The sequence below is a fragment of the Lycium barbarum genome, chromosome 12, assembly GCF_019175385.1.
Source record: "Lycium barbarum isolate Lr01 chromosome 12, ASM1917538v2, whole genome shotgun sequence".
Taxonomy (NCBI): domain Eukaryota; kingdom Viridiplantae; phylum Streptophyta; class Magnoliopsida; order Solanales; family Solanaceae; genus Lycium; species Lycium barbarum.
Genome location: NC_083348.1, coordinates 94,800,462 through 94,823,689, shown reverse-complemented (window position 1 = coordinate 94,823,689; position 23,228 = coordinate 94,800,462). Strand labels below are relative to the sequence as shown.

General features: G+C 34.1%; 3 protein-coding genes across 3 annotated transcripts; 1 reads left to right on the top strand and 2 right to left on the bottom strand.

Annotated features, from left to right (window-relative positions):
* Positions 1–1,024: 1,024 nt before the first annotated feature.
* LOC132623035 (uncharacterized) lies at positions 1,025–2,135 on the top strand. The gene is made up of 2 exons (XM_060337730.1): positions 1,025–1,266; positions 1,530–2,135. Exons 1-2 carry the CDS (start codon positions 1,161–1,163, stop codon positions 1,802–1,804), a joined length of 381 nt encoding a protein of 126 aa, XP_060193713.1. The 5' UTR covers positions 1,025–1,160; the 3' UTR covers positions 1,805–2,135.
* A 1,256-nt stretch (positions 2,136–3,391) lies between these two features.
* Positions 3,392–9,143, bottom strand: LOC132622091 (uncharacterized). Its single transcript, XM_060336619.1, has 7 exons — positions 8,783–9,143; positions 7,765–7,896; positions 6,237–6,437; positions 5,231–5,327; positions 4,625–4,728; positions 4,116–4,167; positions 3,392–3,764 (listed from the first exon to the last, which is right to left on the bottom strand). Exons 1-7 carry the CDS (start codon positions 8,962–8,964, stop codon positions 3,537–3,539), a joined length of 996 nt encoding a protein of 331 aa, XP_060192602.1. The 5' UTR covers positions 8,965–9,143; the 3' UTR covers positions 3,392–3,536.
* A 9,305-nt stretch (positions 9,144–18,448) lies between these two features.
* LOC132624678 (uncharacterized) lies at positions 18,449–22,621 on the bottom strand. The gene is made up of 2 exons (XM_060339421.1): positions 22,085–22,621; positions 18,449–18,631 (listed from the first exon to the last, which is right to left on the bottom strand). Exons 1-2 carry the CDS (start codon positions 22,619–22,621, stop codon positions 18,449–18,451), a joined length of 720 nt encoding a protein of 239 aa, XP_060195404.1.
* Positions 22,622–23,228: the final 607 nt, after the last annotated feature.

The window sequence follows — 23,228 nt, the reverse complement described above, 5'->3', positions numbered from 1 at the left end:
TTTTGTTTTTGGTTCAAATTAAAATGTTCGACTTTTTTGCCTTATCACCAAATTCCAATGATGATTTTTATGTTGTCTGGTATACTATGTATGACTCTTATGTTCATATTAGGCTTAATGCATATGCGGCCCCCTAAACTTTTTTTTTTCTTTTCATTTTGACACCTCAATTAAAAGTTGTTCCTATTGAACTCTTAAACTTGGCCTCAGGCGTGTCTATCAAACACAACCCGACTTACGTAGCATCTCACATCATGTATCCGTGAAAGTTAAGCTAATATATGCATGGAATTTGACTATGTTGATAAAGATAATGCTATGCATGTAAGATGATGTATTCATATGTGAATTCTTGATTCTCTTTGTAAAATATGTTTTGATTTTCAATTATTTTTAGTTTTAGTTTCAGTTATTGTGATTAGTAGGGTCTTCTGCCAACCATACTTGATTAAAAAGATGAAACTCACCATATATGCTATGTAAGTCGGACTGTGTTTGATAGACACATTTGAGGTCAAGTTCAAGGATTCAATAAGAACAACACTTAGTTGAGGTGCCAAAATGAAAAGAAAAAAAGATGCAAGTTTAGGGGGCCGCATATGCATTAAGCCTTCATATTAAGTGTTGTTTTTTTTCTTTTTTATTTTAATTCAAAATAAATAAGGTTTCATATAATCAAGAAGGTAATTGTTTTCTTCCAAATTTATCCTTATAAATTTAGATAAGTAGGTATTTATGTAATCAAGAAGCTATATTAAACATGTATTAACTATTTAATTAAGAATAAGTTAGTAAAAGCACTTCTTACTTTCTAAGAGTGGGTAGATTTCTTAAGAGGCGTGTTCAAGCTAAAAACACCCCTTAATATAAACCAGGAGGGAGTAATTGCTTGACTCGCTAAGCGAGAACCAAAACAACATTAATTAGTTAAGTTGAAATGAAAATAGAAAAATAATAATTAAATACATTGCGGGTTGACGACGTTATGTCATTGTATATATCTGAGGCGTGAAGCAAATATTTAAACATGCGATTACTGCAATCATAATTCAGAAGACTTAGCTTGGCAGCAGTACTAATACCGTTTCTTATAAACTCAGAAAACTAATCCTCTCTTGGAAATTTGAGTTTCTTCATAGTAAAAAGCTGATCAAATTAACATGGCTTCTTCAGTTGTTTGTTTTCCAGCTATAATCATCCCATCTAGCAAGTACAGGGTACGTCAAAAGCTACCCCAAATCAGAGCTCAGAGCTATAGAGATGAAGGTATGTTATTTTCCTTTCATTTTTGCTTATTTACACTATCAGAACTCCTAAAAGAAAACTACAGGTAACTGTCCATAATAAGTGAATTTAGTAACCTGAAAAATAAGACAATTAACTTAGCCGACTACAAGAAGCTAATGTACATTGATTATGTAAAAATCCATTATATTGTCGGTATATTTTGGTACTATATATCTCCACTAGAGACTTAGAATAAGAAAATAATTTGTTGGTTAGTAATGTTAATTAAGTGAAAATTACAGGGAAATCAGGGCATGTTGTTGATTCAAATTTACAAGTGTTGAGCTCCAGGATAGAAGAAGTGAAGATGAAAGAGAGATTGGAGAAATGTTTGGTATGTGAGCAAGGTTGGAATTACACAGCTACAACTGCAAGTTTATATTTACAGAAGAAACGCAAGAAACAATTGGATCAATGTGTTGAACTTTTGTTGACGGCTGGTGGAACTATTGGATTTACTGTTCTTGGCTGCACACTTTGCCTCTACCTTACTTCTTTTCTTATCCACTATCATTGAAACTGGGCATGGTTATGCTTATCACTGCTAAGTTTATATATATCCGTAACTATATATACGAGATTATTTTCATTTTTACACTTTCTTTTGGGTTATTTAATTGCCCTATAGCTTGTAATAGCAAAGCTTATTTTTCCATTAGCTCAGCTATATTGTCCTCTCCCTGACATTTGAAATCCATTGTCAACGTTTTCTTTCTTAAGAAGTCCAAAGAGAAGAAAAAGCTTTGAGATTGTTGATGTACGTAACTTTTGTTGCAAGGATAAAAGTTCCATGACATGATGTAGATTTCAAGGAATATTTAACATGAGTTCTACCGCTTATATTTTGCTAGCTCGTGAGTTTTATTTTCTATACATCTTTTGTTTTATGCCATGTGAAACGTCCGCAAGGGGAAAAGGCATGAACAAGATAGACAGAGATACGCTTCTGCTTTAAATTCAATAGACGCCTAATGATGAACTGATGGGAGAATCGATTTTTTGGGATATCATCGTTTAGGTCTATCTCAGCTCTGCACTTTAGAGATAGCTCTATCTCAAATTTGTACTCCACAAGTACCATTTTATTCAGTTATATAAAATCTTCGTTTCGGCAAACAAAAACATCTATATTTTAAGTGTAAAAAGAATATCTAATAAAAATTACTGGATATGTGCATTTTGCTGTATAAAAGTTAATTTTGGGGTCAATATGTATCTATATTTTACGTGTATAAATTTTGATTAAGATATATATTTGTTACTTGAATATGTGTATTTTTTGGTTTATAAAAGGGAAAGAAAGACGAGTCCATGTGACAAGTTGGGGCTGCGTAACATTAAAAAAGAACATGGTTACCTTGTACGAGTCTAATAAATATATGCGACTATGACTTATGAGTACACATAGGGGCGAGTGATGAAATATTTATTCATTAAAAGAACAAAAAACAGCTTTATCTTTTTTTGTTTGTCTATTTGTCGTGAAGATTACAGCTTAGGCTGCGTGATTAATACCTGTGTATCATAGCCTTGCTGTTAGCCATATTAGATTATCATATACTCCCTCCTTGTCTGCACACGGTTATCCAAAAATCATTTTGGACCTTCCTAGAAGTGAGACTTATTACTTCTCAGAGTTACAAACTAAGTGAAAATACGTACTACTTATTACTTTAAGATAATTAGGGATAAATTTTTTATAATTTGCTAATGTCTTGCACAGGATAATCTTTTATAATTTGCTAATGTCTTGCAGCATTCATTAATTTTACCCACTTTCATAATTAGCATTACCAGTTTTTATGAGTTTCGCTTCACGTCAAAACAGCCAAAGTCAAATTTCAAATTTCACAAATGATTATTTTTCAAAAAATAGCTAGCCCGCACTAATACTATATGCTTAGCATTTTTTCAGTGTAATGGTAGACCGAATATCTTCTTTCAGTGGTCCATTTTCCCATAGAAGAGTCCTCAGTGCGCTAAAAAAGTGTTCATCGAACAATATTCCCGAATGACATTACGTTGACTTAAGAAGTAAATTTTTTCCATCTAACACAGGTCATCTGATGATCAATGTTGTTAATGTAGTACTGACATTACCCTGTACAGAAACTAGATCAATTAATCTTCACCATGCATAATTCAGAAATTGTTTTCCCAAAGAAATCCTCCTTGGTTGCACGACGTTACACAAACTTTTGGAACAAAAAAGTGCAGTAATGCACCCAAAATGATGAGAAAGTAATAATTCAGTTCTTCAGGAATGCTACTGTCGCTACACGTGAGCCTACTGATCCTCCGAATGTGAATGTAGGATATGTGCGAATGTGATCAAGGTAGCGGAAAGGAGGAGGATCTACTGAAGCTTCTTGGCCTCCAACTGCTCCAGCTCCTTGACAAGCAGCGTTCCTTCTTTGATTGAGCGTATCCACTTCTTCTACCAATTCATCTTTCGTACTGTTACATGATGTAATTACCTAGAACAGGTGGCCAGTCAGGTAAAGGGAGATGACGGCTAATTATTCATCATGATGAACTCTCTTCACAAATAAATACATAATGGTATGGAAACACTGAATTAACAGCCAGAAATGTCGATATACTAAATTATATGATGTTAACTTGTCAGGAATGCTTCCTACGGGAATATATTTCCCAGGCCCAACATAGTGGTCTCTATAATGTCTCTGCATCTGTTCTTTTTGACACTGGTGGGGGGGCGGGTAAGTATTTAATCAGCATGTTTCAAATTAATAATAGCAATTGGAGAAGGATTGGCCCCGAAAAAATAAATATATATAAACAGGACAGAAGCCGGAGGGACTCACCAATAATCCACCAGGAGCAACAAGCCTTGAAACAGAGTCCCAGTACATAATCCTGAGATGACCACACAATAAGATGACAAAGAAACGGTATTATAGGTAAAGAATCAACGAACACCTTAACTGTATGAAACGGAGCTACAGGAGAAATATAAAACTGCTCATTGTTTAGGGAGTTTAACACTTTTAGAGAGTGGACAACTTTATTTATTTATCTATCTATTTTAGATCTCGGACCAAGTACGTGAAAATATTTTGTGGATGAGCAACGGTAATACATGAATGATGGATGTCACTATTACTTGAATTCGGGATCTCTGCATACCTTGATACCATACTGAATTCTATCATCACTTGATCCAGAAAGTAAGTTTAAAGTAATAAAAAAGAAAAACGTTTATTTATTTGATTGAGACCGGAAGTTAGAGCATTAGAGGGAGGACCCAGAGCAAGAGCGTTTTAGGACATGATTTATAAAAACACAGACATGTGTAACATACAGGATTTACTACCTTTTGATTGGACCGTCAGGATGCAGTCCAATGGCATCTAAGGTTCCTTTATCCACAACTAGCAGAAACCTTTTATCCAATTTTGTCTCAAGAATGTCATCAACCTGTTAGCCAATAGAAATTTACTTAACCATAAAATTAAAAGAAGCCAATCTCCAGCAATGAGAGCACAGACAAATAAGCACACATGACAAGTACATAAAATTAATAAAATCATTGATCACAATTGGTAAGACAGGTTCTACCCTATGCAAAAATTCCGCGTAAATTTAGCACCTTGTTCCTATCTTGATCACTGAAAATATATAATAAGTGCTATATCTTCCAGCACAGAAACTTAATAAAGGTTCATCCCATGCGGACACAGTCCTGAAAATGTCAGGATTACAGGGGAAACATTCATAAAGTAAAAGTAAAATTAACTTGCTACAATCCGTATTTGCAACCACCCGACTGTAGCTAACAATGAAGGATAATAGAGACTGCTTAACATTTAGAAGATAAGAGAAGCACTGTGTTTCCTTTTCTTTTTTACACTGGATTCAGACGCTGCTGTGTATACATCACATATTTGCTTAATTGTTAAAAGACAAAGGTAAAATTTACCAAGAACTTGACATTGGTGAAACCATCACGATCAGCAAGGCTTCTTGCAAGGTTAACTGCTCCTTCACTGTAGTCGGTTCCAGTTAGATCAGAGAACCTAACGCCACATTTAGTGTGTATTAGTGAGTAACAATCTTCGGATCCCCCCACACCGCCCCACCCCACAAAATCCCCAACACATATACATCGAGGTTGTCTTTGAGTTTAAAAACTAAATAAAATTTCTTAATAGACAAAATACTCCCAAGAAGCAACCAGTAGGTTCTTAAAAAGTTAAAATAATAAAAACTGGACACTTTTGGTAGAAGCTAAAAGATATAGATGTGATAAGAAAGCTGTATAATCTCCTAATATTAACCGCAACAGGTACTTAGATGTTCTAAATTTGACGTAATTAGACTAACATATCATGTAATATAACTTAACTGAGTTTTAAAGTTTCAAGAATTCAAATTCATATAACTAATCAAATTTACACTTTTGATGGGATTCTCACTATCAAACTCATTTTTAACTATTTCTTTCACCAACACTTAATCATAAAAGTCAATTACAAACCTTTGTCTACAAAAGGCAAATTACCAACTGTAAGCACCTTAATCAAATGGCATCACAAGAAATCGGAAGAAGAGAGTATATTTATTTATATCTTCCATTGAATCTCAAATAGTAATATATGCTTATTGTCGTTACCAATTTCAAAAAAAAAAAAAAAAAAAAGTAATAATATGCTTATGGTTAAAAAATCGATCATCGAGCAGGCTATGTGGCACAGTGGTAATGGGACAAATATCGTAAACAAACCTTCACAACAGCTAACTGTTTAATACCCTATGAACTAGATAATGCACAAAAGTGTTGACCTTTACACTGGCTCTTTAACAGATTATAGAGAATAGGTGCATCAAAAGCATCTCAGACAAGAAAGCTCATCTATCAGTTATAGAATGACAAAGGAAGCAAATAGCTGGCTATAGATGTATTGCTAGCATAAATTTAAATTTACCCTTGCTTAGCAAGCTCTTGTAGAAACAGACCATTGCCAGTCCCAATATCAAGCACGCTCCAATCTAACACGTCTTTCTCATGCTGCCCAACAGGCTCAGAATTGCCATCAGCTACATGATTTGGCAAGCGACCCCGGCAAATGTCCATGCACAAACCTTTGTTCCAGGAGGCAACATTTTCCATGACATCACCACCAAACCTATAAAAATAGAGCAAAAATATACACATCAACAGATCTCTCTTCACCAGCAAAATGATCCAGTGGTACAAGTACCACCCTCTCCCTTTTTTGCTGGTTTTCATTTAAAAAGTTGAAATGTTAATCCTGTAAAAGCCTAAAGGAAGAAAGAAAGACCAGGCAAATTACTATCATTTTTTATGATTGGGATAAAAATATCACAAAGAGCTAACAATGTAGCTCTTACTTCAGTCGCTCATCAAAAGTGTCACGCTGTAGATCTTTAATACATAAAAACTCTACTTACCGAACCACCATTCATTCTCTGAGCTAATATGAGTCACTCCTAGTGATCCACACAGGGAAACAGATAATGTATGACTTGCTTGATAGAGAAGTTATAAAGCGTAGGAGAGAAGCACTTCTTGGAATTCTTCCAACTTGAGATTCAAAAGCAACATCTTATCTGATAGCTAAGATCAAAAGAAAGATTTTGAGAATCTTTGCATAGAGTTTTAACCAAGAACTTTATTCAAATACTTAATTGAGTTTTGGTTTACCAAATTCATAACTAGTGTTGGGCACTAAGATACGTGTCAACTAGCAGTAGCTGGATTTTCTTTTAATTTTCTGATCAGAAAGAAATGCCGAAAACTGCTTAATTTGCTGGATTACAAGAGAACTCAAATCCAAACTGATGTGCCCCAGGGAGGTGCATCTAGAAAAACTTCAAATGTGGTTTCAACAGCTAACCCTAACTATCAGTACTATAAAACTTACCAGATCTGTTATCTTAGTGAACTGACCAATGAACCTTTATGCAATACTATTGAGCAAGAAAACATGAGTTGTTTTTCGTAAATATCGTAATCCCTCAGTTTCAGCAAAAGATGGCGGGGTTCGATTAGAGACTTGTATGCCATTGAAGAAATAAGTGTGATTTACAGAATTTGTCAAATTTTAGAGAACTTCTAATTTGCCTTAAAAGGCATAATTGTTCTATGTAACATGTATAGGGATGATTCGGATCAAGATAGCCTAGAATAGCTCCAAAGGATTCTTATATCGGACCCCAACTTTATTTGGGATGGAGGAGCAGTTGATTGATTGATAGGTAGTATCACAATGAAAGGAACGATGACAACATAATACTTAAGTGGATCAATGAAAAGGGAAAAGATTGCAAGCTGTAAAACGGTAGCCCGGTGCACTAGCTCCCGCTATGTGCGGGGTCCGGGAAAGGGCGGGACCACAAGGGTCTATTGTACGCAGCCTTACCCTGCATTTTTGCAAGAGGCCGTTTCCACATCTCGAAAAGATTGCAAGCTGTCATCTTGCTAATACATACCAAACTTCACCAGCGTGGCCATGCTCACGGAAGTTTGCCAATTCATCAGCATAAGCAGCATCCCAATAGCTTTGGAAACCAAGCATTGAAGAAACTCCTTCACCATCCTGCTCATGCTCATCCTTGTCAGAACTGCTCGTACACGAAAAACAAGAAAAACGAAAGTCCGTAAACCTTTTGCACAAACATAAAACAAAATATTTGAGTTTCTAATGGATAATCTTTTCTTAAACTGTATACAGAGCCCAACAAACATGTGACAAGATGCAGTTTGGCTACCACTTTATTCACTTAACTTTATAAAGTGCACTCACAGATTTTTCGACTCCTCATTTCCACCACTACTTAGCTCCGAGATAGAATTCTCGTGGCTCAATAATGGATAAGAGAAAAAACAATCATAATACATAAAGCTAGGCCTTCATACAAGGCTCAATATGGTTAATTCTCTCCACCCTAATTTATACAATACTTGTTTCATTTTACACATACCAATATATTTGACATCATTTAAGAAACAATAATAATATTCTGCATAACCTTCACACAACATTCAATTATTCAAATCCATTTGTCTATACACCTCTTAATTTTGAATGATCTATTTTCCTCTACAAAATATACTATCTTAAATTTTTTATAACCTTCACACAACATTCAAATTTGTTTGTCTATACACACCTCTTACTTTTGAATGATTTACTTTCCTCTACAAACTGCACTATCTTAATTTCTTTTTTTTTTTTTTTTGAAATGTAGTGCCACTATCTTAATGCTTTCCAGTTCAATTAATAGAATTCATAATTTAAATTAGCATCTTATACCTCATGTCCATTCCAACACAGTAATATAACTAAAATTACACTCTCCGTATAAAAACCTGTAATGTGGTACTACTATCTTAATGTTTTTCCAGTTGAATTAATATCCTAATTCATAATTTAACTTAAACATCATGTTCATTGAAACAAGTAACGGACTCGCAGTCATATGAATACGACTAAAGTGGAAACTGAACCTGTAATCGGCGCGATAATTGAGAGCTTCAGTAGCATCAGTGTGGCGTTGCTCATCATCGAGAGTACTTCCATATTCGCTCTTTATGGACCACGAATCTGCCGCAATTGAGCGGTCGTCATCGGAAATCAGCTCAGATGGTCGGACGTCGGAGTCTTCCGGCAACAGTCTCATTCCGGCCATATAACTATGACGATGAAAAACCCTAAGACCAAATTGCTACGAATCTGAGAGACAGGAGTGTCAAGTACGTTTTAGGAGTTGACAATTATGGAAATTACAATCGATGCAAGCGTGCCACCACGTCGCATCCAGGGATATTTTTGTCTTTTCACTTCCCCCTTTCATAATTGCTGTTATGCCATTTCCATGTTGAATTTGAGTATTCGTATTTCAAGTAAAATATACGTAGATTTTATTCACAATATCTTAAATTTTTGCAAAAAAATAAATAAATTAACTTCTACTTTCAATTGTAGCTCATTATATGATTACGGAGCCAAAGACTTTTACCGAGAAAATTAAATGTAAGCGTACAAAAAAAAATTAAGATATATAATATAATATATATATATATATATATATATATATATAATGAAAAATTTACCTAACTACATAATTGTAACACCCCGTACCTTTAACTTAAGTTTTGACCATGATCCTAGACTTAGAAAATCAGATAAAGAATGTAGAAATTGGAAATTCCCTGTTCAGTTGTAAGATGGTGGTTTACGCCCATGAACAGTGATTGTATTTCAGTTTACGGCCCGTATTTCAAGTTGTAAACTAAAACCAAGGATTTCTCGGCATTCTGGAATTTGGCATTTGGATGTCAAATCGTTAACTACGGACCGTATTTCAAAATACGGACCGTATTTCAAAACGTATTTGGAATTTGGGAAAACTTCCTTTATGAAAGTTGTAGATCTTTGAAATACCTTTCCAACGGTATATTATGGGGGTCAAACGGACATCTTTGCAAAGAGTTATGGCCATTTTACTGAAGAGACACAGTGCAGTCCGTATTTCAAAATACGGCCAGTATTTAACTGGGCCGAAATTTTAATTTTCCAGAATAGTATATATTCGTCCGTATCAATTCAAATCATTATTTTTCATTCCTTCAAGCTCTAGAACGACCTCCTACCCTCCTCCATCATCAAGAACACCAAGGTAAGCCTACTCTAATTATTCCAAATCAATTCTAATACCTATCCTTGTAATCTAAACAAGAAATTATCATTCCTAAACTAGGGTTTTCAAGAAAACCCATCTCAATGTTCAAGAATCCAAGATTTTGGAAACCTTCTTCAAAGCTCAAGTCTTTAATTCAAGTTTTGGAGCGACTAAGGTATGTAGAACTTTCATCCACATGTGGGAATCTCTACGTTCTTCCCCATGCCCCGTATTCTTGATATCCATGAAGTTCAAACCCTAGGGCATTAAACCCAGCATATTGGTAGCCCGTATCTATGTATTTATGTACATGAATTTTGTATCTATATTCGTTATTGTATTCCTAATCTTCCATTACGGTTATTAGGAACCCTAGCTTAATCCATGAATCATGAATTCTTCCTCATGTGTTCTCATTATGTTTATATGAAACTTTATGATTTTATGTATCAAGTTACAAGCATGTTTTCAAGTTAATTATATATATATATATATATATATATATATATATATATATATATATATATATATATATATATATAATTATGAACTATTGTTATTACTCATGAATCAAGAACATGTTTGCAAGACTATGACAAGTTATCTCATGAAACCATATTACAAGATATTTCATGAAACCATGTTACAAGTTATTTCGTGAAATCATGATTACAAGTTATTTACAAGTTATTTCACGAAAATCATGGGCTTCTTAGCCAACTATATTATGTTCATGTTTTGGGAACTGCTTAGTTAACCGAGAAGGCTCAGATAGCCTGAAACTACGTAGCCACCGTAGGATAAGGGTTGTCAGCAAGGAGGCAACACCTTCATTATGCAGTTTGAATCCTTACATGCTTATTATTACTTAAATCTCATATCCCTGGCAAGGTTGTGAGTGTTCTGCTGGTAGGACGCAAGTACCAGACCATGTTGTCGGTTATACTATAGCATTCCCCATGTTACAAGCAGTTTTTACATACATGTATTTCCATTGATTTACTGTTTTCAGACTTTACTCACGTTTCATGCTCATGTTCAAGTTACATTCAGTTTTAGTCCATGTCCTATACCTATGTTGTGCTATGTTCTTCATTTCAGCAGGTTTTACTTACTAGTACTATTCACGATGTACTAACGTCCCTTTTTCCCGGGGCCTGCACTTCACGGTGCAGATAGCGGTTTTCAGGAGCATACACTTGCGCAATAGGATCACTTCAGATATTAGCTTATTGGTGAGCCCCACTTCTCTCGGGGTTCAAGATGGAGTCTGCATTAGTATTCAGCTTATGGTAGTCCAGGGCCATGTCCTGGTAGTTAGTATTCAGACATGTTTTAGAGGTTTCATAGACAGATGTTAGTTCACAAAGTCAGTTATGTTTTCATGTGTGCATACTATAACGTTTTTATGATTTTTCATGCTATGAGATAACTTCAAGACTTTATTCCGCAAATTACATTTTCATGATTCATTTAAATTGCATCATATAGATTATATTGTTTTGATGCCCATGTTGACAAGCAAGCCATGAGGTTCGCTCGGACACATGCAAGCAAGGCCCGAGTGCCGTGTTACGCCCAGGCCATGGTTCGGGGCGTGACAATAATATAATTTTTCACCAAAAAATGTCAATTGACACTTTTAGAAGAAGGATGACTCCGTTGTCTCCGCCACTAAAAATGCATTCTTAGGAGCCGTTTGAACATGGTTTGAAATCATGAGATGAAACCATGATTTTGAAATTATATTTGGACATGTAATTTGGATATCTTAAGTTGTATTTTCTCTTATAGACATAAAAACCCACAAGTTGTGAAATCTATCAAAACCTTCTCAATTCTTATACAATCTTACCAAATGAGCAAGTCATAGTTCATAACAAAATTAATACGCTACTAGAAGACCTTTCTAAAAAATACAACATCAATTGATCAAACTTAATTCAACAAAAACGAAAATTTAACATGAATAGTAATGTAACTACTCTTTAATATAATCCTCCCACATGGTAGACATAAATAAAGGTTGGTGGAAGTTAATAAGATTGGTAAATGGTTGGTGGGAGTAATTGTTGAAAAAAATTTACCAACTTATGGGTCTTTTTTTATAAAATCTAAGCTTATGGGTCAAGTTTTATATTAATTTTTTTTTGAAACATGAGATGAAATGCATGTCCAAATGCTGGTTTCATCTCATGGTTTCAAATTATGGTTTCAAACCGCATGTCCAAACACCTACTTATATTCGGTCACTTTGAATTTCAATTAATTCGAATTTGCACCGAAAAATTCTACCTTAAAGGTAAAGCACTACCTAGCAAAGGTGACTTCATTCCCTATTGTTAAGATAAAATTATTTACAATGTCAGGGGCGGAGCTATCCTATACCGAGGGTGTTCAGCCAAACACCCTTCGCCGGAAAATTATAGCGGGTACATAAGTGAAAGTTTGAAAATATTGGTTATGTATAAAACAATGAACAATCTTGGAACATCTATGTGCTGCAGCTCAGTGGTTAAGGGGGGTTAGTGAGAGTCTCACGCCGCGGAGCAAAACTTCTGCCGAAATAAATTGCTTTACTCATATCTTTTTTTTTATGAGAAAATTTGACAATAAAAATTACAATTCAATATAAACTTTAAATCAAATAAAAATATTTACTTAAATTTACAAAAGTATTATTTTTATATTTTTGATGTTTTTGACACCTAGTTTTATTTAACGGCAAAAGGTCATATATACCCCTGTACTATCCCGAAATAGTTGTGTGTATCTCCCATTTGTTTTTTTGATGATATGTACCCCCGCCGTTAGCGTTTTGGTCATATATACCCCCGCGTCTAACGGCTCCGTTTAACAGGGACACGTGGCACGATCTCAGCGGCTTCAACCATTTTATTATTTTATTTAATCTAATTTATCATTAAAAAAACATAAAACAAAACAAAATAATTGAAAATTAGAAAGTCTAATGTCTAGCGAAGCTCCACCATCGGCATTCGATGACTTCAACGGTATGTTCATGGATCCAAAATAAAACTCACTTTGAAAGATGCCCATAAGGCTCATGAACTCTACAATTAGATTTTTGGATACGAAAATGGAGGCCGAAAAAAATTCAAAATGGTGAAAAATTTGGGAATAAATTGTGTATTGATAATTGAATCTAAAAATTGTAATTAAAGCTTGTCTTGAGTAGCTGGAACTTGAAGAAAAAACATAAACTCCATGGACAACCATTAATGAAACTTGAAGCTTCAAGTTCAAGTTTTGGGTTTCTTCAAACGAGCTTTGTTTCGAGTGAATGTCATTGAAAAAAGATCGATTAAATCTTGAAGAGTTGATATCTGAAATTTGGGAAAATTTTGGTGAAGAATTCAGTGGGTTTTTGGATGAATTTTAGTTGCAAATTAGTTGAAGAAGAAGAAGAAACCCACATTTGAATTTCAGAAATAGCCACATTTTCAAGAAATAGCCTCTTTCTGGTTTAAAATATTTTTTTAATGATAAATTAGATTAAATAAAAATAAAATGGTTGGAGGCGTTGAGATCGTGGCACGTGTCCCTATTAAACGGAGCAGTTAGACGTGGGGGTATATGTGACCGAAACGCTAACGGTGAGGGTACATATCATCGAAAAAGCAAACGGGGGATACGCACAACTATTTCGGGAGAGTACAGGTGTATATATGACCCTTTGTCGTTTATTTAAAAACAAAGTACATTTGACTTGATATTTAATTACTCAAGAAGTTTGTATAAAACCTCATCGTCTAAACTCGTCGGACGCCGTCAAAGATGGTTGCTTGATTCTCATTTCTCTAGTTCTTTTTTAGTTCTATTTTGTTACCATTCAACCTTTTGTTTTTACTAGTGCTCGATGATTTTCTATATTGGACTCCTTTGAGTGATTTTCTTTGGTCAACTAAAACTTTCAGTGAAAACTCAAAAATACATTTCAAAATTTAGTTCTTGGATAATACTCTGAGGAAAAATTACAAAGGAAATGGCAAGGCTGAAATTTATTTATTTTGATTTAAAAATTTTTATGCACCCACTCATTGGAAAAAACTATTTACGTTATAAGTTTGAATACCCTTAGCCAGATTCCTGGCCCCGCCACTTTACAATGTCGACATTTTATGTTTTATTTAACTTCCTCTAAGGTTCTGTTTGGTACAGAGGAAAATATTTTCAAATTTTATCATGTTTGAGAGGTCAAAATATTTTGAAAATATTTCTCTAGAAATATGAGTTCCTTAATTAGAAATAAATTAAATGACTTCCTTAGTGAAAATAGAGAAAATAAGTTTCATAAGTAGCACTACGATATTATTCGTCATCTCCCAACACCTCATCCCAACAACCCTGACCCACCCCTTGAAGCCCACCTCTTGGCCAGCCCACCCCTCGCCCCGATATATACAACCCCCAACCAGGGGTAGAGCCAAATAGAGAACCCCTTCGGGGATAATTACACAGTTTATACATGGTAAAATTAATTTTTATGCGTATATAGTATATGTTGAACTCCCTTTGTCTTATTCGTGTGTTTATTCTCCGTATTTTGAAATTCCTAGGTAAAAATGCTGGCTCCGTCACTGCCCCCGACCACCCTGCCATTTCTACTCTTGCTCTCGCTACTTCACCGTCCCATGGCATTTTGCTAGATTATATATAAATGATCTTAAGATTATATTTTTTGCTTACTTATCAAACACAAAATTAATACTAAGAATTAGTTCCTTCATTTCAACTTAATCATGAATCGTAGTTACTGCTTGAAGAGTCAAAAGATATTTTTTTTTATCATGATTTTTTCAAATACTTTTAAAATATTTAGAATCGTTAACTATTGTGACTTATATACTTTTTATGTAGTTTCAAAATATGTTTATTTATTTCGGAAAAAAATAGAGATTCTATGTCCAAATTCACAACGAACATTAGTTAGTTTGACCCTCATATCAAACCGCATAAATTAAAACAAAAGGAGTACTTATTTTTCAGAAAAATAATTTTAATAAAACAGTTTTCTTCATACCAAACGCACCTTTAATGTTGATTGAATGACTTGACTACGTCTATTGATTAGATGACACTCAATTCGTGCAAAGTTCAACTTCAAAAAAAAAAAAAAAATAGATTAATCAAAGAGCTTAAAATTTCGACCGATTACATTGATAATTGCTTAAAAAGTGAATGAGTACCCTTGCTCTCCGGAGAGAGGCATAGAGCAAAGAGTTGTCTTCTGCATTACTGATTAGCAAGTCAATTTCTCATGAAGGAATGAGCTGTAGAATGCACCGCCCAAATCATTTCTTATGTTTTCACACTCATTCAAGACATTTCAATTTCAGAATCACCAGAATTTGTAAGAAAGGACATGTACTCATGTAGCCCTCATGAAGCCCATTTCTCAATGCAAATTCGTATCAGTAATATACAGAATCATACACCCTCCATTCCATACTTGTTACCACTATTTTAGAATTATAAAAAATGATACAAAGAATCTGTAAATAAAATACAAAAATAAAAATAAAAAAATATATGATTTTCTTGTTGACACCCAATTTTGTCCCTCTCCTATTTAATTTACCCGAGTTTTTAAATTTACTGACGAGCTAAATACTTTATTTTCGCTACTATTATTTTCGCTACTTTTATTTTTTAACATTATAAGTATTACTTTATCACAGATTTTAAACGGTTAAGTCATCGCTTCATTTTCGGGTTTGGAATCGTTAAATTAATTACAAGACAACACTTTGCAGAATATTTATTTTTCTACATATTAATTATTTACATAATATATATTATACCAGTTATTAAACTAGAAGCCCAAAAATAATTTAAATAGAGGAGGAAGGACCAACAATTTTTAGCCAAATTAATGACTTTAAAATACAATATTATTTCCCTACCCAAATAAATAACCCACATTTAAATACCCAACCCACATTTTAACCCAACTAAAATACTAAACGGACCAGCCCATTACCCCTAAATAAACGGACCAGCCCACATCACAATATTACCCGACCCGGTCCAATTCCCCCCTAAAACCTAATCTTTCTCTTCTTTTTCTTTTTCCTTCTTTTCCGCCTCCTCTCTCTCTTTTCCCCTTTTCTCTCCCTTTTCTCCGCCTCATCTCCCTCCTTTTTCTTTTCCTCTCCACTCGACGCCGCCGCACCCCCCTACCCTACACTCCCCCACGTTACCCGCTCCTCTCCACTCACCCGACATCACTCCACTCACCCATGCCTCTGCTCCCCACTCCCTTTTGTACACAAACGAAACCCTATAAATGTAACACGAAGTTGAACGGTGAAGGGGAGATCGAAAAAGGAAGAGAAGGGAAAAAGAATCGAAGGATCTGGAATCGAAAAATTAAAGACCAGAAACCAAAAATCAACTCGAACAAAAAAGATGAGACAGATCGAGAAACAAAAAATCTTGAATCCCAAAACTCCTCCAACGATTCGAATCACCAACACATCTTGACCAGATTTTTATTGTTTTTGAAAGTCTTGGTTTTCCTTTTAACTTTTTTTTTTAAACATCCAGTCCAAACCCTACTTACAGTTGAAGTTCTGGAGACAAACAGAATTTCCCTTTTTCTTTAACGAGTATATTATTTCCGTCGATATCGAAACTCTCGGTTTGAAAGGTTTGTCGAATTTGAGTTCGTCGCGTTCAAAACGTAGATTCGAGACCTCGACGATCCCCACTTCACTGCACACAAAAGAGATAAAACACGATACATTTATTGCTTACAATCTTCAATTTTCTGTTTTGGTTAAGATTTTGTTTATGCTGCCATATGTTTAATGATTATGTAGTTTCTTTGTAGTCGCGTTATTTGTTCGATGTTTGGGTGTTGTTAGGATAGATACTAACTGCTAAATGAATTTGACGTATGTTGTGGTTTGGAGGTTTAGGCTAAATTTCCAGGACTTAGAATCTAGATGAAGTTGAATATACATAGGATATACAGTGGGCTATCAAGGTAAGAAGACAATATACATTTGATATACATATGATATACACACCATGGTGTGTATATCTTAGGTATATCGTGTATGTGATTAAAACAGACCGATACTGAACCATTTCTATAATCGTCTATCAATCTGTAGGTTTAGGTGTTCTGTTTTTGGTTAACGCTGATATGAAAACAGTAGCAGTGATATGGTTATTGTTAGTTCAAGTGGAGTGCATAATGTAACCAAATCTAGTTTTGGTTTAGTTGATTAGTTCGCTGTCAAACATGTTTAAATTCAGACTAGGATAATTATATTCGACTGCTCTTTGAGGTATGATTAATGCATTGTTAGCTTGTCAATCATAGGAGATTAATACACATGCATGTTGGATTGTTTTGAAGATCACGTATGCCTAAATGTTTCTTTAGAAAGCTCAAGTCTGGATGTTGAAAAAAAAAAGGGGAAATTTCGATCTAGTTTGAGCTAAACTAACTCACACTTTCTCTTTCTTTCAAAATAATTGTGAATGCCTTCAAGCATGGCTGCATTATCCTTGCTTGTGACAACATCTTAACTTTACCATTAGCATATCTTTCATCTATTTGAGGTGTCATTCCTAAGTATTCCTTGAATTTGGCCATTGGTTCTTTAAAACTGTGAAACTTCGACTCTTTATCATTTTAATTTGTTCGTCGCATCCTTCTGTTTTGAGTCCTGGTTGTTGTTCTGTGTGCTGTGCATTTTGTCAAAGCATCCACGGTTTGCTTCCGTGTCCTATATTGTCTCTGCAGTTGCGGCCCATCAATTAACATTCGTTTATTTGAGGGTCGTTGTGTCTTCTGGCTATCTCCACATGTGTTGTTTTGATCTAAACATTGTTTGTCATGTCTTCTGGTCACTGCTTCAGGCTTTGCTCTTCATGTACAACAATTGTATTTCAAATGGTATTATAAGTCTTTAAAAAGGGGCTTTTCCTTAAAATTCTCATTCTTTCCACACTTTACTTCCTAATCCTGCCTTCTGTCCATCTTGTGCCCTGTCTGTTCTATTTAAGTAAAAGGTCCTATACTGGGTGTTTGGTTTTGTTTGATTGGGGATATTAAGTCTTTACTAGTTCATTCCCTGTTAAATGTGAATCCAGTGTGCAAATTTGATTGTCTGCCTGCTGAATGTTATGCTCCTTCTGTGGAATGCATGTACCAAGTGTCACTGTTTCTTCTTGTTTGAAATTCTGGTTCTTTGTTTAAGCATGAAGGTTCATATATCCAACTTGCTGGATTTTGTTTTGGTTTAGGCTGTGCTTATTCCGAAACTGTATAAAGTGTGTTCGCAAACTTTACTTGGCAGAGGTATTTCAGTTTATAGTTAGTACTATAGGATTAAAAGGAACTGGAATATTTTTTAGAACTGTTAAACCTTTTGGGGCAGAATTCATTCGCTGTGACGATTTCAAAGACGAACTAATTTGAGTAATCGAAATTCATTTATGTAATCAGCTTATTTCATGTCCTGTTTTTCTGTTTTGAGCCATCAGGATTAAATGAATCAACAGATATTAGCTTAACATTTACTGTCTGATAAACTGCTGAAACTTCTTTAAAAATCTTTTTCTTGAGATTTAAAAGATGAGTATCATCCTGTCCATTTCTCTTCGAATCATTTTCTGAGTTATGTCTTCCATACAGCTGCGCATGTTAATTGTGATAAGTATCATTGGCTGAGAACACTGGCTTTTAGTTTACTTGGCAGCATGCATATTTGGCTGGATTGATTCTTTACTTTGGTGACTATTTCGAGGAGAGATCGTTGTTGTTGCTTAATTATTATGGTCTGCTGTTCAGTTATTCGTGTGATTGTTGAAACTCTTTGCAGACATCTAAATTGAATTTGACCCTGCTACATTCGTTTAACTTCTTTTCTTATTGTTCGTTTGGAGATCGTTGAAATATTAACTAAAGGGCAGTCCATTGTTTTAATTGAAAGCTATCAGCCTGTTTCGAATTTGCATTATACATGTTTAGTCCTATTTGTTAATCATATACTAATATTTTTCTTTCGTTTTATGCATGAACACCGCATACGAGTCCGAGGGGACTCGTCTTATCCCGTATTCGGCGTTGGGCCAAAAGCCCAACAAAACTCCTCCTCCTGTGTTAGCCCCGCTCGCTGCACAAATAGAAAACAAAATCTGGGCTGAAGCCGAATAGCATGAACAGTTCGCAGCATTCGGGTTTCAATAAATGGGCCAAAGCCCAATAGCAAAACAGACTGCAGCAGCAGTCCGAGAAAATGGGCCTAACCCATTCACTCTTTACTCTCTTCCTTATTTTTATGGTTGTGTATTTTATTTGCTTTGTATGACTAACATTTTATTCTGTCTTATTAGATTAGATGAACCATAGTGAAATTAGCGAAATTAATGGGTTTGATTTTAGTAAAATGGGTAGGAAAAACCAAGGATTAATTTCATAAGATTCATCTTATACCGTTATATTTTCTACTATCGGAATAATTGATTTGCAAAATGGCACGACGATATATTTTAAATCACGGGAATCATATTATTCTCATGAACTTTCAAGACGTCATTAATACATAAATATTAATCCAAGTGTATTTTTTTTATAAACATTTTCAAGATTTATCCAATTATACATATTTTTAGCCGAAATTGGTTAAATAAAGAGTGAAAAAAAAAATATAGAAAGAAACTTATAGACTTTTCATCATATTTAAGAACATAAGTCTAGGCATTTCTACACCACCATTCATACAATATCATTTTTTATCTAAAGATCACATTTGTCAAATAATCTTTTAAAAGGCTATTATTCATACGTAAACTATCTTATTTTCTACAATTTTTTTTTTTTGAATAATATTATTATATTTTTCATTTAAGGCCTTAGCAATATCTTTAAATCTCATTTAACCTTTAGAATCTTCTTTTTACGCAAACAATTATTACTTTTCCACAAGTATTATTTTAGACAATACATTTATACTCTCGTTTAAAATTTTAACAACATTTATAAGTCGTATTTCGAAATAGCATTAAAAATACTCTTTTATACAAATTATTATTTTCTATAAATTCTATTTTTTAATAGTATTCTTACATGTCTAACTATAACTTTAGCCATACTTACAAAGCTACTTTCTTTTCATATAATACTATATTTACACTTGGCCTAATTAATTATAAGTCCGGTCGGTTAACCATTGTTAATGAGTCTTAAAGGGTGCCTAATACCTTCCCTTTAGACTAATTGAACCCTTACCTAGAATCTTAAGTTTCGCAGACCTTAAACAGAGTTAACTTTAAACATAACTTTAATAAACTTTAGGTGTCCTAATTCACCATAAATAATTAGGTGGCGACTCCTTAACAACAAACGAAAAACAGGAATCTCCAATATGTCGTACTTCTACTTTAACCCCGGTTAAAATGGGGTATGACATTTCTTCCCTTTAAAGTAGGTGAACATAGAGATAATTTGCTCATTATAAATGATAATCTTATTCTTTGAAGGAAAATACAACAATCTACAATATATAGTTTTCTCAAGATTCATATATTTGTTTCACTAGTCAACAGTATAATCATAATTCACAAGTATAAAACACGAACTATACCGTAAAATTTACAGTCTAAATCGTACCTTAATTACAGAGATTGCTCCAATGAACATTGTAGAAGACCGCTTACGTCTCCGTGGAATCCTTCATATAAGTTCTTCACACAAGGAAGAAGAGTGTTTTTCTATTTGTTGGGAAACAAAAAAGCTGGGAAAAAAGTTACTTTTTCTTCTTCAGCAGAATTAAGCCTCTTTTTTTTTTTTTTTTTTTTTTTTTTTTTAATTTTGCTGATGTTGAAGGATACAACTTTTAGTAATTTTTCCCAACAGATGTGTCTTTTTCCTTTTCCCATTTTATTTAATAATATATATATATATATGTATTATTTACTTATTTGGATATGGATTTGAGTTGATCCGCGTGGGTGGCCTGAATCCAATTTTCAACATTCTTTAATATGCAAAATAATATCTCTCCGTCTCGGAATAAGAATCTTTGAAATGCAAATTGTGTCAAAAAATACCGATGACCCCGTAGCATTAAAGCTACATCCGGCATTGCTTGTATTGATGGTAGAATATAAAATGAGGAATGGTGTGATTAAAGTATGTGATTCACAAGCCATATATTTATTGTTTGATGAAGATCACGGATTATTTGTTTCATGATGAAACATGTACGATCAAGTCAAAATTAAAATAATTATGCTTATCAATAACGGCAGTTATTTTCCCAATTTGGCTAAATTAAATTTCCTTTAATATTCTTTTAAAAAAAACATTTTATGACAATCAAATATTGAGCTTCTTTGTTGGCCTTTGATTGAAAAACAATGTTTGCAAGAAATATTTTTTTCTTTTTCCTGCAAAAACTTCTATTTAGAATTTTGAACCAAATGCCAACAATTTGGAATGTCATGTGCCTTTGAGCTTAGGTTCTTCAGCTAGTTTAATAAAGGAGTTTTGGTTCACATGCTAGTGATGTTCGATCGTAATTCTCGATTTATTTATGAGGTAAATAATAATGATGAAATTGTTATGTGGTACTTATGAACATGTCATTTGTCTTTAAATATGTTCTTTATGTATTACTAATACATATATTTTTATTCCCATTATATTCCATGTAAAATAATACATAATTTTTCATGATTTAATGGGAGTGCTTTTTAATACCGCCAATTAAATACTATGTACATCGATTATGCAGTGATTATTTTTTCTTATAAAATTCATCAGACACAAAGAGGGAGAGTTGCATATATATAAGTTACAAATATTGACAACCATAGAATTTCTTTTCGCCCTTCCAATACAAAAGTTCAGCTCTCGATCCTTCGATCAAATATGAGCCTCACTCAAAAAAGATTAACTAGAAGGTAAAAGAATAATTATGAATTAACTAAAACAATTTTCTTCATATACACTTTTTTCCTTAATGAATGTAAATCACAAACGAATCTTATATCCTAATTATCTTTAAAAGAATAGTTTCTCCTTACTAAAATTCAAAGAGATCAACTTGAATGAAATTTGTTCAATTCCTCATCTTGAACAAACTGGTTCTTCAGCAATAGTTTCCAACAATGGTTTCTTTGATCTACACATAGACAACCTTTGCTTGAATTCTTCAGTTGAAAAGTCTTCAATATCATCCAAATTCAACTTGGGCAAAGCTGTTTGTTCATAATAGTTACTCTGAATCTCTTTAACTTCCACAGCAGATGACTCTGCACATTCAGGCAAGATCCTGAATTTTCCAATTGACACCCTTTTGGAAGAAACAGAGTTAGCAGTAAGTAATAAAGCACCCATATCACCTGCTGTAACAAAAGAATTCACTCTTTTCATTGGAAACATGACATAAACATTTCCCATTTCAAGATCTTCATCAGCATTAAGTGCAGAAAATCTTCTGCCTATATGAAGTGACCTTGTGTTTACAAGAAAGAAATTAGGAGTTTCCAACATGAGCTCTGCTGCTTTGATTGGTTGATAAAAATGTCTGATTTCACCACTTGGGAGTATGACTTTTACACCTCTGGATTGCTTGTTGCCTCCTGGTCCTGATAAGGTGCAAGAAATATAGTTGCCCATGTTAATAAACAAGATTGTTTTTTTATGGATTGTAGAAAATGGAGGAGAGTTGTAGATGAGTTCTTGGATTTGATAGTTTGTTGAGGATGAGGAATGAGGTTGTGGTTGCCATATATATAATTGAGGGGAATGATGGTAGAGGGAAACAAGGTAAAGTCAAAAAATATAGGATGAGTAGAAGACAGTTGTATAAAGTAAGGAGAAAAAAGAATGTGGAAGAATGATAGTAGCCACATGACAGTCGACATCCGCGTTTGATTGAGTAGGATGATATATGTGTACCGGAAGTTGAAAGGAAAGTACGTTTATCTTGTTCCCTTATTATTTTTTTTTTAATGTAGTGGAGTACGTTTATCTAGTTGGTCTCTATGATTTAGGATGTCTAATTTCCTTTTTTATTAAATGCGTGTGGAGGCCACTCATCTTTGATCTAACTTTACGTATCATTTGTTACCGAATTCTGGTCTCACACACAAATAGATTTACGTGTTTTAATAGTGGATTGTGAGGACCCATCATGTCATCATGCCCAGTGTTTTAAAAGGCGGGGCGTAAGGCGGGACGTTGTACATACGTCTCGACGAGGCGTAAGCCTCGAGGCACGGGG